Source organism: Osmerus eperlanus, chromosome 6 (genome assembly GCF_963692335.1).
Source record: "Osmerus eperlanus chromosome 6, fOsmEpe2.1, whole genome shotgun sequence".
NCBI lineage: Eukaryota > Metazoa > Chordata > Actinopteri > Osmeriformes > Osmeridae > Osmerus > Osmerus eperlanus.
In genome coordinates, this window is record NC_085023.1 from 10,673,087 (window position 1) to 10,689,162 (window position 16,076).

The 16,076-nt window shown below is 46.4% G+C and overlaps 1 protein-coding gene across 13 annotated transcripts in view; it reads left to right on the forward strand.

Annotated features, from left to right (window-relative positions):
• The window catches only part of LOC134022149 (calcium-activated potassium channel subunit alpha-1a), a 114,918-nt gene that overhangs the window by 34,890 nt on the left and 63,952 nt on the right, over nucleotides 1-16,076 (forward strand). For all 13 annotated transcript variants that reach the window (XM_062463423.1, XM_062463429.1, XM_062463432.1 and 10 more), the window contains exon 3: nucleotides 15,737-15,798. In XM_062463423.1, coding sequence (XP_062319407.1) covers nucleotides 15,737-15,798 — 62 coding nt within the window. The remainder of the gene's footprint in view (nucleotides 1-15,736; nucleotides 15,799-16,076) is intronic.

The window sequence follows — 16,076 nt, forward strand, 5'->3', positions numbered from 1 at the left end:
CCCTCGTCCCCCTCGACGCTGTGTTGACGCAGTGGTGGTGACGCAGTGGTGGTGACTCACAGCCTCAGGGATGAAGCATGGCCAACGGATCAGAACCGGCGCGGCAACATTGATCCAAAATCGTCAGCGGGGGCGGGAAACCTTGCTCAACATGACGCACACACACACACACAGGGGAGGAAAGATAACATCATATTACACCCTCCGGCAATATGGACTCCCATGTTGAAATCATCATCGATTCCCCCCCCCCATCGCTAAATCAGTGATATACACCACACTCATTTGGCATATTGATTCAGAAATGCATACATTTCATACCATCCTAACTCCCGATGCACACATACGCGTCTGTGGGTTGTACACATCTTTTCAGGCAGTGCGTAAATACTCCACACAGAGCAGTACCTGCGTGAAAGTTTTCATTTTATTTATTTTTTGATCCCATTTCTCAACTCCCCTCTACCCCCACCCCACCTCCATCCATACATCAGCACGGCTGAGTCACAGAGAGAGTGGGAGTAAGAGGAAGACACAGGAGCTGGGACTGACTAAAGTTGTACCTTGGGCTTCGCAGGGCGGACAGGTTGTTATTGCAGCAGTGTGGCTGCAGGAAGATGGATGATGGCGGCACCACCCTTTTAAAATTGAACTAAGAGGCAACAAAAAAACGGACTGTCGTAGAGCTGTTTTATATCGATATGAACCTGCTGCCCACTCTGGCCTCACTGGAGTTGTATAGTATGGTGTTAGCTCACTCGTGGGGGTGTGTGTGTGTGTGTACATATTTTATATCTCACCACCAGTTTATCGACCTCTGCGCTAGGCATTCTGTATCGTAACCCAGTCCTAGATGTGGTCTCAGGTTCATCCAGGATGTGCTGCTATCACCCGGGTCATATTCACGCCTCTAATTGGTGATCACAGGAGTCAGCAGAGTGGGCACTCTGCTAAGCCAGGTCCTCGGATCCGTTTACCCCCACGGAGATTCAGATTCCCTGGGTTGAGATGGCGGCAAGGTGCCCCCTCAAAAACCCCATGACTGATGGCGAGGCGCCTCGGCCCGGCGCCTCGCCATTTTCCATGAGATCATGTGGGTGGAGGCGCTCGGATCAGAGAGAGTCCCTGCGAGGGAGAGGGAGGAGGAGATCGATACGTATGATGGAGGTAATGACCGAGAGCAGAGGGGGGAGGTGAAGACAGAGGAGGAGACGGAACAGGGAGGACGGGCGACGGGTAAGACAGAGAGAAGAAGCCTGGGGATGACGTGAACGGGTGATCAAGTGGAAAAGGAAAGACCGAGGTAACCGTATAAGGATCGAGCGGCCGGATAGACCCCCAAAACATTGATTTCAAAGACAATTATTTCATCGCCCTATCACGTCTGTAATCGAGACAGACAAATCGCCCTAAAGCCCGCCCCCCCCCTGTGACCATTAGGTCACATTCTAAACGAATTATTATTTCCGAAGGACATTTAGCCTCACCGGCTGTCGGTTGGGACAAGGTGGAAACATTGAAGGTCTTTTATTGATGGCCTCCTGTGAAAACAGTCATTGCAGGGTGATAATTAAATGCTCTGTAGGTGTACTGTTGCCCGTGGCTTCAAATTGTATCAGTATCGACTTCAAAAGCCTTAATGTATTCATGTAGGAGTGGTTTGAGAGAGGGATTCTCTCCTCGTGACATTAGACTGACTGACAGGCCACATTACCACAGCTCAGCAGAACACCTAACTTGAGAGTGTTAATTTTTATTAATGATCCGGCCAGTCAAGGACACAGCTGTGCGTGTTTTTTTTTGGGGGGTGTACGTGTGCCCACTTTCAGATGAGTTTACATTTGCTGTTCTTGAGATTGCAATCAAACCCAATGTCAAAACAACTTGGGGAGTGGGAAATCGATACTAATGCAATTTCAAACTGTTGACTCATCATAAGCCAAATAAACCAATTAAAAAAGGAAAAACTGGAAACTGAGACTCGGCCTAACACCGTGTTGTGAGCCTGTTTGCCTCATTTAGACTCCAGTAGCTATAGTGGACTTCCCTTCCAGCTCCTGTGTTAGGTGTCACACGGTGGCATGTTTAACACATGGTGAGTGAAGGTCGGGGACACGCTTAGCGTTTCCAGTTTCATGTATGTTGGTGACTGTGAGTGGATAGCACCTTCTCTGCCAAACCCCCCCAGCCCCCCCCCCCCTTTCTCCAGTCACACCCGACGGTATAGCCAACTGCCAGATCAATCACGGACCCGCATGATAAAAATCGTCCCTCGAAATCGTTACGTGAAATGACAACATCTATCTCCTCCGTTCTCTTTTAGTGTCGCCATTTTAAATCCTTCCACTGATAGATGGACCGTAAACAGAGGGCCAGGGAGACTCCAAGGTTCATCACTGGGATACTTAAATGAAGTAATGAAGGCGTAGATCTCCCCGTGACAGGGGGGGACCCTATGGAGAAGTACAGTGTGGGTGTGTGGGGCCGGGAGAGATTGTTGTTCCCACACACAGCAGCATCTTCCCTGTTCACACCGGCAGACTGCCGTTCACACGCATCTCCACAAGTAGGATATCACCCCCGCAGCTTTCGCATCTCTCATGCAAACACGAGGGTGCCTTAAGAGCCCTTGCTCTCTTACTCAATCTTGCTCACTCTCCTCTCAATATCTTTTTTCTTTTTCTCACTCTCCCTCTCTCTCACTTCAATCTCTTTCCCCCAGGTCAGAGTTCTTAAATGGAAACAGAGCAGAACAGGGTAAAGATCCTTTAGAGGAACGAGTTCTCTGAGTCATGGTTTCCTGCAGGACTGATTGATTGACAGCTCCCGAGTCCCGCCTCCGACCCGGCCTAGATTGCTCCTTCGACAGTCGGCACTGGGGAAGTAATTGTACACAAGCGGCCCGCGATGTGATTGTATATAACGGCTTTATGTGCCACTTTCAATCCCGCTGGAGACTGAAGGAGTCTGGGGATGGGGGGGCGGGGGGTTGTAAAAGGCTAGTTGCAGATATTAAACCATAAAATCCTTCGTCTCGGGAGGAAAGGCTGTGCAGACAGACACAGTTTCCCGGAGGGCGGCGAGCAGGTGAACTTTTCACAGACGCCACTCAGAACTGATTTTGAATATTGATATGGGTGTCGGGAGGGGTTCGACAATCAGTCAGGCGAACAGGTAGTCGCCGGTAGAAAGGTTAGAGGTGCGCTTGATTGATGTGCGAGGGTGGGCTGATACCGATGGAAAGATCGGGGCAGATGTCTGTTTTAATAGGGGTCAAGGCTGAGCCAAAGACCACATGACTCATTGATTCTTGTTTCGTCCTGAATATGTTCATGATACCGTGCACCGCCAACACGTCGATGTTGAGGTTCAACAGTGGAACCGCAATGCGTTGTCGACCACGCTTTCTTTTTGTGTTATTCAGCTAAGTCTTCCTCGAATGGAAAGACCATCCGGGACTTTGTATGAAGGCTCTTGTTGAGTTTTGTTCAAAGACAATTCATTAGCCTGTGCTGGATGAACAATTTTCATATTGAATGGAGAATATGCATAACAATAGAAGAAAGCAACTGAACCATTTTAATGAGTGTCTTCGTGTAAAAATGCCCCTTTCCCATAAAGTGTTGTCTAATTGGGAAGCTAATACCACGCTCTGGTGAATTTCGGGAAGGGTTTTCGGGTTCAGTTGTGATTCAGTTGTTTGGAGGGCCCTGTTGTTTCTCCGTTCTGCTGATATCACACAGCTCAGGTTGATCGCGCGAGTACACGGGAGACGTGCGCTCATTGGGATTCAGCCAGCTGGTCCCTCTCTGGAGCGAGAGGTGGACAGGGTTCAGATTAAGATGTGTCGTTTCCTGGACGATCCCTCTGAGGACCCAGTCATTCATCTGGCTGGTATGCTGTACTTAGTAGATGGGCTCAGGTGTGGCCAACAGAGACTGTTCTGGATAAACTCTGGTGCTTTAGCTCTCCAGCATAATGATAGCATGCCCTGCAATCACACACGCGCACACACACAGTCTATATGAACACACCCAGACGGAATACTAATTGTATTCCTTGGGCAAAACCCCTCACATCTCGTTGTGAAGCAGGGCTCTTTATCAGTGCGCAGCATACGCGGAGAAACTGATTGGTTAACAAGCTCGACAAGTCGCCGGGGAGAGACGGCAAAACTTCTCATTAACCTTGAGGGAAGCAAAAGGGAACCCTGATTTAGTCTGGTTAAGAATCATGTCACAACCTCCGCCGCTGTTCCTTTGAGCTGACAGCTCCCTACGTGCGCCTGGGACCGGTGGGAACGGGTGTGGTTGTTGGAACAGAAGCCGGGGTACCATCTCAACAGAATGCCGGTGTTGCTGCCAAAAGCGTCCATATTGTTTTGTCTAAATGTGTTCACAGAGCAGCCCCATCCATTAGTCTCATTGGTAGGGAAACAGAAGTTTTTTATTCCATATTTGGCACGGGAGTCCATCTTGCCTTCTCCCAGACAAATAGTCAGCCACCATTTTTCAGCCGAAGATGAAAGGTTCGCCTGCATTTCGAAATGGGCACCGGACAAAGTAATTGGAGTGCATTCTCATGCAAACTGCATTGGCGTGATGAAGTTTTGACATGATTAACTACGACAGGTATGATTTATGCTATGATTAAACCGACATAATGGAATCGGATGGCGGTAGCTGGCTCCCGGACGAGGCGTAGAGACCTGCATACATCACACCACACACACCGGACTGAGACAACAATAAGACCACTTAGCATGCTCTCATTAGTCAGCTCAATACACCACTCACTTCTAATGAACGTCCTTATTCCAGTTGCATTTTTCTGCAGATCTATGCTATGTGGAATATTACTGGGTATAGGGTTCTGAAGGGGCGTGGCCTTTGTTAGCTAGCTGAAGGTGTCGAGGTTTGAATGGCCTGAAATATAGTCAGGTGGTTGACTTGAAATGTGGGGTTAAGACGGCTTAAGTAAAGAATGTACAGAAACATTCTGTACCTCTCCACAGGGTTTTCATACATCCTTTCACACAAACGCTTAAACTCCTCAGCTCCACACACACCTAAATATAAACAGAACTTCACACAGCACAATATTCTCACACACACACACTAGCTTTTGTCAATGGTGAACACTGAATCTCAGGAGCATCTGGCGTGATCACTAATGACAGTTACTCACAGTCCTGCGTTCCTCCGTAGGAAACCAGAGATGGCTTTAAACCCCTCAGATTTAAAAGCCATTAGCTAGTGCTGTCTCTGTATATAAACACAGAGAAGAACTGACTCCTTGAGTTGTAACAATGTTTCTTGGACACTATTTGATCCTAATCGGTCATAAGATGACTCAAACCCGTCCAGGCGTACCGGGATACCACATTTAGTGATGTTTTTCACACCATCGCCAACCGTTGATGTGTTCTCTCACCTTTAGACATGTTAAGGGCAAATAGATTAATTGAAATAGTGAAAGTCATGCATTTTTCTCTTGATGCCCCAAGCAGAGCGACACTAAACGGCCTATTTGTCAGCGAGGTTAATTGCCACGTTTCTCTACGGAAAAGTTGCTGATTTCACAGTAATTATTCTTCACTGAAGGTTTATCATAAGGTGAAATGAACGATGATCTAAATAGACAGTGTAAAACAGTAGCTAAAGAAAGTTAGCGTTGAACTTCAGGAAAGTTAAGATTTTTCCTTCTTGGGTTTCACTTATGAAACATTTTAATACTTGATAATATATGAAAACAGTGTATTAACAAGATGATTGTGAAGAAGTGTAGTCTGTCTTACTTGTTTTGCCTAGTTTGGCACATTGTTTTGGAAGTCAATAGTATTATACACTGTAGCCTACTGTGTTTAGATACATTGTTTTATCTCCCTGGACAAAATGCTGAATCTTTCTATCATAGTTCATCTACCTTGTATAATCTTTTTGCCATGAAACAGGATTCTGTAATGGGTGATTTGATACTTCTCCTTGGAGTAAGTGTCTGTTGAAGCCCAGGGGTGCGTTCCAAATCTGTTTAGTTTAATTTCCTCAACACATGGCTTGTGTGGAGCACAACCTCAGGGGCTTCTGAACAGCCTGGCCAGTCTCATTAAAACCTGCGGGAAGACATGTTGTTGCGGAATTGTCATCATAAGAAGAACAAAAGAACAGCCCTGTTCATTGGGTTGCTGTGAATACACCCCAATGTGGTGAACACACCCACATGCAATTTCAGAAAATGGTCAGGTGCTTTTATTAAACCTATTGTTTACCTGTTAGTTATGCATTGTAAAAAGTATATCTTATTAGACAGTTCTATGGCCATCTGTAAAGCCCCATTGTGACATTGATGGTAAAAAGGTCTGGGGGGCGGTCATATAATATTTTTGGCAGACCAGTTCTGACAAACAGGCTGTCAGTTATCTACGACTGAACTAAACCTTTACCGGCTTAGAGGAAAACAGATTTGACCTCTTCTAAAGAATAGTCCAAAAATAGGCTAGTCTGTAAAGAACCAGTCAGTAAAGGATCCAGTAAGTGGATGTTGTAGAAGAAATATTCTCCTCCAACACTGTTACTGGTACTTCACAGTCTGGTCACATGCACTCGCTCATCATCTATGGACTTGAAAAAGAACAGCAGGGAACCTCCCCTTTGCCACACACACACACAGAAAAGCACAGAGATGCTAAAGCAGAAAGACAGACACACACTGACATACTCACAAACACGCCCTTGCACACACACAGTGGCATTTGAGTGTGCCTTAGAGGACGTTCTCTAATATTCTCTACACCTTCCTTTCTCTCTCTCTCTCTCTCTCTCTCTCTCTCTCTCTCTCTCTCTCTCTCTCTCTCTCTCTCTCTCTCTCTCTCTCTCTCTCTCTCTCTCTCTCTCTCTCTCTCTCTCTCTCTCTGTCTCTGTCTCTGTCTCTGTCTCTGTCTCTGTCTCTCTGTCTCTCTCTGTCTGCCAGCCATCTCTCTACCAGCCATCTCTTCAACCTTTGAGTTACCAGAGGACATTCTTTCTAATAGTCTAGCTTTCCCTTCATCTCCTCTTTCCATCTCCCCTCTCTCTCCTTCACCTCTGTTTCTGTCAGTGTTTTCCTGTGTAGTGGTCAAGGCTCTCTGGGACTAACTGACATCACATTGAGGTCGCTCTGTCCTTCTGGAACAGGAACAATGTAGAACTGAGACAGTATAGACTGCGCAATACATTGTGGGGCAGATTTCCCAGACATAGATAAGCCCTGTTTCTAATCTGAAAAGCACTATCGGTGCGGTGAAGATCTCCAGATTGGAAAAATCATAACAATTTCTTAGCTGGGATAATTCTCCATGTGTGAGAGAAGTCTTCCCGCATTATGCATTGTTCGCTCCATCACATGGAACCATATGTGCCTCTGGATCACGGTTCCATCTTACTTCATTAGCATCCTCATAGCGTGCATAAGAGTGGACAACTGCTGTCCTTTAAGTGCTCCCGCCAGTCTTCCCCCACCAAGCTTGCCTCGACACCCATCTCGAGCTGACAGAAGCTCCTTTTAGAGAGTGTCATTCTGTCATATACTTTCCACCTGTCACTCTGCCCGGCTGCCTGGCCGAGCTCTCTGGATGGCTGTCTCAGAAAAGACACTCAGGTTAAATGGAGCCCATCATAAAGGTCGTACATCGCCAGATCCAATGGGAAGGATGTGATTAAAGCTATTATTAGACATCACACGTACTGTAGATGGATAAACAGCCCGCCTGGGGGAGAGGGGTGTTTGGACTGGCTGGGTAAGGTGAATAGCGATGTTGTAAGCACGTGTGCACGCTTGACTCCTCATCCATCAGACCAACGGTATGTCATGGTATCTCTGGGGGATGAATATTGCAAGTTGTATTTGGGATAAGGGGCTAGTAGGGTTCTCCTGGTGCATTGTTGTAGTCAGCGCTGGGGGCTACGTGCGCTGTTGGGAGAGAGGGAGTGGGGTACTGATTTGGTAGAGAGCTTGATTTGGGGGTGATCTCTGATGCTGGCATTTTGAAGTCCATTCTAATGGTCACAGGCCAGCTCCAGAGGTTGAGCGAGGCTGACAGGATTGTGATGGGACCCGGACACCGGGGCGTCTTAGTGGTAACATTTGAAGGCAGATGGACGCGCCAGAGGACCACGTTCCAGATGTTTCCGTCAGTTACACTGACAGATCTTAGGCTGTTTATCTTGTCCGATGCCCTCACATATTCCCACCCCAGAACTCCATCCATACACCCCATCCCTCATTCAGGATATAGTCTGTCTGTCAGACACACACACACCAAACACAAACTCCTTCTGTGGCACTCACCCCAGATAACAGGAACATGATGAGGGAGACAGGAAGTCAGCGGGGTTACCTTGGAGGAAGATGAGCAGAGGGGGTTGGGGGGTGTGCGTGCACTTGTGTGTGTGTGTGTGTGTGTGTGTGTGTGGGGGGGGGGTCCTATCACTCACAGCTCTCAGAAGTCATTAGATCAGTGACAACCTTGACAATAAAAGTCAACTTGTCTTTGTCAGCAGTCAGACTTTCCAATGGTGGTTGTAGAGGTTGCTAGGCAGACCATGGATTGACAGACTAACTCTGTTAGCTGAGGGCCTGGAGGATGTGGTTAAACACCTTGGACGTAATTACATTCTCTGGTAAACATGATTATTTTTTGATTGATTTGTTTTGGTTTAGTGTTGTGCCTCAACGATTTTGTCGAGTCAAGAATCCAAACGGGGGTTGACCTTCTATCCAGTGGGAATTTATAGCCAGTTATTTCTATATATATATATATATATATACACAGTATATATATCATTTTTCCCCTTGAGTGGCATGTGTCGAGAGGGAGATGGGGGGGGGGGATAGGGAGAGATGGAGAGATAAACAGATCCTTTGGGAATGAGCTGGAAAGCCTCTTTGCCCTCCTCCTGACACTTCTATTAGGGGAAAGAAATCAGATAACAAAATAATCCTCTTTCCTTGAAATGGGATGTTTTTTATGTGGCAACATGGTATAGAGCAGGGGAAATAGGACTTGATTAAAACGTGTAATTGTTTATTGACTCAGTTCAAATGAAACATCTCATAGTCCTGCAATGACCCTAAATGGGTGCGCTTCATCAAAGTCACGCACGAGAAAATATTGTCATGCAGTATGGTAGACGACATAGAGCATCTTACTTTTCCTCAGTTACCATGGTGATGAGTTTCAGAAGTGTGTGTGCGTACGTGTGTGCGTATGTCTTCAGCTCAGTGTGGGAAAGTGTATTAGGCTCTGTTGGCGTGTTTGTCCACATTGCTGTGCCAAGGTTAGTCTCTTGATCAATACACCCGTTCCATATGCTGTTCAGAGGCTCTCACTTCCTGCTCTCATCCTGTCAAATAATGTCAAGTAAGATCATGTGACTGTTGAAGCCCTGTACCGATAACCAAGATGTTTTAGTGACTGTAATGGAGGCTCACGTTGTGCCCACTAATGAGGCTGGACTGAAGAGCACTTCTGTTACCATCCCTGAGCAGATTTAGGAAGCCAAAGGCTTTAATCCAAACCATGGATTAGAGCAAGATGGCAACAAACAAACACTGTCTAAAATCGAAATCAATCTATACTTATGTAGACAAATACTAACAAATACACATATCTGATACTGTTTTAGTTTCCGTGCATGCGTTTATGAAGTTTCAAGTTTATTATCAGGCAGCCTATTTATAAAGCATATATTCTGTTTTAAATTGTAGCTGGGTTTCCATTCGGGATATCCACTGGTGTGGACTGGCACTGATGTTGTCCAGTTATACGTCAACGCTGTGATTGATCCTCTATAGTCTGGTCGGTCATTGAGACAATCCTCCCAGTCATCTCCAGTCTGCGTCAGTGTCTGGCCAGCTTGGGTTCCAGTACTCTGATAGCCTGGCGGGATTAACCCCTGGCCCAGAGATTGACCTACGTAGGCTAACCCTAACCCTCAAGTCCCTGACCTCAGAACCTGTCCAAGAAACGAGCCTAGCTGTGACTCTGCGTTACAGCTGTTTATTTGGCTCAGACCAAATAAGTGGTCAAAAGCCGGCTGATTAAGCACCCGTGTTTCAATGCAGTTTAGCAGAGACGGAAATCACAGTGTCAATTGAATGGTGCGATGTTAGGCTGAAGACTCGGTTATTGCGCAAGGCCACTCATCCAGTGAGCAAACAGATGTTAATGATGTCTGCTTCTGAATATGGGTTTCTGATCCATTTCATACTAAGAAAGGGAGTGTGTAGTAGTGTTGGGAATTACGCATGCTTGTGCTGCCCCTGCAGTTGAAACCTCGCTATGTGAGTGAGTCCACAGAAGTGGCACGGGATACAAAGAGTGTCGAGCTGAATCGTAGCCAGCCTGTCATACCAACATGCTCTCCTGTCAGTGTCAGGAAAGAGTGGTGCTCGGGTGAGGAATGAATGGATGTAGACGATTGAACTGGAATAGAAGTCTGGTTTGTTGATATCCTCCCAGTGTGTCTCGTTAGCTTGTTTGCTCGAGTGGCCCAATGATCTCATCTCCTTCCCTCCTTCTCTAATTCGGTTTAAAACCAGGCTTGGCTCTGCGATGTGTTCGAAGCCTGTCATCATCTTGTGGTCTTCTAAGGTCGAAAATTGTGACTCAGTTTGAAAGAGCTAGCTGCAATTGGTGTCGACCCTTTTCCAACAGGGATACATATGGCTACATGGATTCAGAGGGGAATAGAATGAGAGAGACCAGATTGAATTAGTCTCCTCCCAGTCCTGGCTGTTCACCTCTGTAATCCATCTGGCTTCTCTGCGGTGCACAAAAACCCCACGTACACCCAGCTAGCCAGGCCGGAGGACTGCCAAGAAGGATGGCAAGTCTAGATTTGCAGTGGCATCGGGTTCATTTGTGAAGCCTTCGTAATGACGGTTAAAAGGAGCACTGTGAATATTCAGAGAAGGAAAATCCCTCATCCACCTGCTCAGGCAAGGGCTACCACCCCGCCTGTCGTTAATTGGTTTTCCTCTCGCTACTCTGTTGCTGAGTAGAGTTTGCCGCCCTAGCCCGAAGGGTGTTTGTATTTCTGCCTTTGAAGTTGACCTCTAAATGCTCTGGAACAATATCATGCTAATTTTCAGACAGAAACAAAAAATAAATAAAAAAACGGGCTGCCTCGTTAGCTTTTGGGGATTTTCATGAAAAACACCCAGCCTTCAGACAGGGACATTTTCAATGTTTATTGCTTTGCTTTTTTACTGTTATTATGCTAAATCCACATTTTCCTCTGTCTTCCCATGCAGATCTGGCGTTATGTAAGGTGAATGGTTTTGTGAAACGATGCAGGGCTCCTTATCAAAGAGACACCACCTCTTGGAGCAACGCTAACACCACCATGTTTGTTTTTTTTTTTTTAAATGGAGCAGAAGCTTACCGAGTTTGTTAGATAAGCCAGAGCATAAAGCAAATATTTACAGACCGAATGGAGTAACAGAGAGAGAGGGGGAGGGAAGGAGAGAGAGAGGGGGAGAGGGGGAGGGAGAGAGGGGGAGGGAGAGAGGGAGAGAGGGGGAGGGAGAGAGAGAGGGAGAGAGGGGGGGAGAGAGGGGGAGGGAGAGAGGGAGGGAGAGAGGGGGGGAAAGGGAGCGCAAATGTGGGAGAGAATGTGGGAGAGTGGGTGCCACGAATGAACCGAATAACAATGAAAGAACGCTATGTAAACTGGAGTCTGTATTGATTGATCCACCTCCGAGCCACCGTATGTGTGTGTGTGTGTATGCAGCAGATGCATACACACACACACACACAGGCACACACCTGTGTCGTCAAGAGTACATTATCTCCACTGGCTTGGAGCAGAGCGATGTTAGGAGCTTTGAACTGAACTGTAGAGCGGGAGGGCTTTGATTTCCCCCCAGCTTGTCAGCCTGGATGCACGGCCTCATAGGAAGCGATGATTCCGCACGTCAGCCTGCATCACCTGTCAGGGAACGCTGTTTGCCAGGGAAAGCACTTAAGGGAAGAGAAGGGAGCGGAGGGGGAAACATCCGAGCTCAAAGGCAACTTCTCCCTCTGCTTGGAGGAACATGCGTGCGAACGGAAGCTCCTCCGGAAGGTTTTGAGTCAGATGGCTGAGCAGTGAGGGAGTCGGGCTAGTAATCTGAAGGTTGCTAGTTCAATTCCCAGCCGTGCCAAATGATGTTGTGTCCTTGGGCAAGGCACTTCACCCTACTTGCTTCGGGGGGAATGTCCCTGTACTTACTGTAAGTCGCTCTGGATAAGAGCGTCTGCTAAATGACTAAATGTAAATGTTTAATAGCCATGAGGAGCCATGTTGGACGGCGGCTGAGGCAGTTGAAGCTGAAGTGGCTCTTTAGAGCCACGCGTTGGGTGCGATTCGGACGTGTTGTCTCGGCACACTATCGCTTACTCGTTCTTGTGTATTGGGATCTTACGAAAGTATGCGAGCGCGGTAAAGGATGAGTTATTTTGAAGCGCGCTGGATGCTTCTGTGTGTGTTTGGTGTACGTCTGTGTGCGTGCTTGTGTGTGTGTTTATGGAGGAGTGTTATAGTGTGTTTACGACTGTATGTCACCTGAGAGCTGATCTACTAGGCCTGCATGCAGTACTGGAACCTGAAACCTTATGCCAGCACTCTAGACACACACATGCTGCACACAGACAGAGAATTTGACAACACTTCTTTTATGCCTCGACTACCCCAGTTATAGGACCGGAAAACAACACCACACCAACAGACTTAGCGCCACACAGTAAATATAGAAACAGATCCATCAATGGAATGTGTAATTCAGAGAATAACTTAATAGGTTGAAGATTTGTTTCCTGGAAATATTAAGGATCATATTCTGGGTTTTATTTAATTCATGAATGCAGGTAGTCTTATGTCATACATATTCCTCTACTCCTGCAATGGGATACGATATGCAATCCCTTTTAGGGTTGCAGCAACAACAACACCTTCAAAAGGAAGACTCCAAACGACCTCTCCCAGAGGCCTTTGCTCTGCTCACCCTCCCCGGCATAACTACTGCAACAGTATTTATGTATTTTTGCAGGCGGCGGGGATGCCCCTGCAATTTCTATTTCCTGGAGATGTCCCCAGACTGTAGTAATTGTGGTCATGATTTACAGTGATCGTGGTTTGAGGATCGTGGCTTTGAAATGGACGGCAAACACTCGTTAGGGTTAGCCGGGAGATCGACCGACTTTCACAGCTGAATAACTGGGTCAGTTTGAGATGTCTCCTTAGCTTATCTGTGGGTGCTCAGGGTTCACTACTCGGCAACCTACCACTTTCTCCCCCCCCCCCCCTTCCCTCCACCACCACCTCCCAGTACAGTATCATCTCCTCACTTTTTATTTATCTTCCTCTTACCATGTCTCCCTCACTGTCTTTGGTTTTCCATCTCTCTCTCTCTCTCCCTCTCTCTCTCCCATCCCTAGTTTTGTTCTTTCTCTCTCTCGCTCTCGCTCTCGCTCTCTCTCTCGCTCTCGCTCTCTCTCTCTCTCTCCCTCAAGCTCTCTTCCCTTACTCCTCCTTCTCTTTCTCTGTCTCTCCTTCTCCCCCTCAAGCTATCCCCTTCTCTCTCTCTCTCTTTGTGTGTGTCTCTCTCTCCCCACTATCTGCCCTAACTGACGAGAGAGATGTAGATTAGCCTCCAGGAAATGTCAGCGTGTGCACGCACGCGTGTGTTTTGGTTACTTATGTATTTACGGGTCCATGCTTTTCGGAGCACTTGCTCTGCAAACTTGAGCTGGCATCCTTGTACAGTCTGAAGCTGGCTCGGTTCCTACCTTCATTCTCTGTTTGTTTGGAAACTGTTTCCATCTGTCTCCCTGATGCAATGCCTTGTTTGTTGTGTATGTGAAGGTAGCTTTTTAAAAATGTGGCCCTAATGTGAATGTCTACTATACTGACTGTGTACCCACAGAACTCCCAACAAGCTAACTGTGCCCTCTTGTGGGGGGAAAACACAAACTGGAGCCTTCTGTGGATGGAGTAAGGGCTTTTTCTGACGGTAGTTGATTCAGATGACAGCCCATGATCATCCAGTTACCTATCAACATCTTTTCAGAACATTAGAACGTCCTACATTCACAAAGTCTGATGTTATCCAAGTACCACTGATTGAATTCAGCTCTCTTCACCCTTTTTGTCTTGAGGTTACTCAAACCAGAAGCTTTAGGGCTCCTGGTCTCTATGCTAGTCTATCTTCCTTAGCCTCTTACAATACTTCCTGCATCCCCCCCCATCATCCACAAATACCAACCATTAAAAATGCATGGAGGTGTTTTCTCATTAGCTAAACTACAATGCAGCTGATCAATCTAAAGGAGTCGAGCATGAAAATAGCAGGCCTGTGTCATTTATAATGAATAGTACGACCAGGCTTGGGAGAGGATGATCATTGTCTTGGAAGGCTGAATAAGATAAAGACTTGCAAGGGGAAACTATCGTGTATTCCTTTCCCTAGCTGAGATGAAGTCTCTCCAGGAGGGTCAGGCAGAATCTGTTTGACGGCTGTGTCAGGTGAAACGTTGTATAAATCCAGTTTGATTGAGACTGTTCTGCCAAGGCGGGTTAGGGTTACGCCAATATGTACATCTATACTTTGTTCTGTGGAGATCATGGAGTTCCTTTTTATATGTGAAAGTCTTAGTTTTTTGACTGGGCAAAATGTAAATCAAGGTTTGTTTGGGATTAGAAAGTATTATGGATTATGGGGTTGACTTGACCAGAACTTTGATATGATTTTTACCTCCCCCCCCCCACATAATTCATGACAGGGTTCCAATTCAATATGGTTGCCTGGACAAACTTAATCCATATGTGGAACACATGATACTCAAGTAACATATTGAATAACAATCACAAATTTTCAACCAGATTTTTTGATGACATTTAGGAGATGTTATTAATAAATCAGGTTGAAAATGTGTGATTGTTATTCAGTATGTTACTTGAGTATCATGTGTTCCACATATGGATTAAGTTTGTAATAATCTCCTGCATTTCTTTAAATAACTTGACTCACAATTATAGTAAATTCTCAGCATTTCATATGTTACGCCATGTGGATGGACCTGATTGTTTGGTAAAGACAAACCCTGTACCTTAACTTAACCCCTGACTCGGCCTTAAACAGTGAGACTTTAACACTCGATATCTATGCTGACACAACAAGCCCTTAGTTACCCTGGGTTACAATCGCATGTGCAATCACTCCTCTCCAAGCACAGCTTGGTTTACAAATGTGTGTTTTTTCTTTCCGTTTTCTATGTACGGTGCTCGACTTTACTTACAATGTGTGCATTCACTAGGACATATTAACTGACATGAAGTCCAGCATCCATTATTTAGCCTGGGCTTTTAAAATATTTTGTGCCTGTAAGGCCAGGGACTGGTTGATTACAGGTGACTACAGACCGGTAATGTGCTCGAGCTAGCCTTGGCCCCCCTACCGTGGCCACACACAGGTCGAGTCTCAGTACAACCTATCATTACATGGTTAATGCACTCCTGTTTTCCACAGGAGCAGTGTTGGCCTATTTAGCTAACCACGAATGAATGTCATGTCATGTTCATGTTCTTATGTTAATGTGCGTTTATGAAACTTATAGGTTTTTTTTCTCTCCCCCCTCTCTCTCTCTCTTTCTCCTCTCTCCTCTCTCTCTCTCTCTCTTTCTCTCTCTCTCTTTCTCCTCTCTCCTCTCTCTCTCCAGGTGGTGCTAGTATTTGCGCTCAGCATTGGGGCCCTTGGAATATACTTTATAGACTCTTCTGAGTAAGTATCGTAACTGTTGTTTTACCCACGTTCACACACACACACACACACTTTGGCTGATGTTGTCAATGGATACGTGTTTGTTTCTATGGTAACCAAGCCTGGCGAGCTGTCAGTGCATTGTGTGAGGGGGCTCCGTCAACCTCCCCTCCTGCGGCGTTTGGCTCTCACCCAGCCGTAGCATTGCATGTCCACCCCCACAACCACAGCCACGCCTACAGACCCACACCCACGTGCTCAGAGAGCAGACTACAGGAGCTCTTGAAATGGAAAATGAG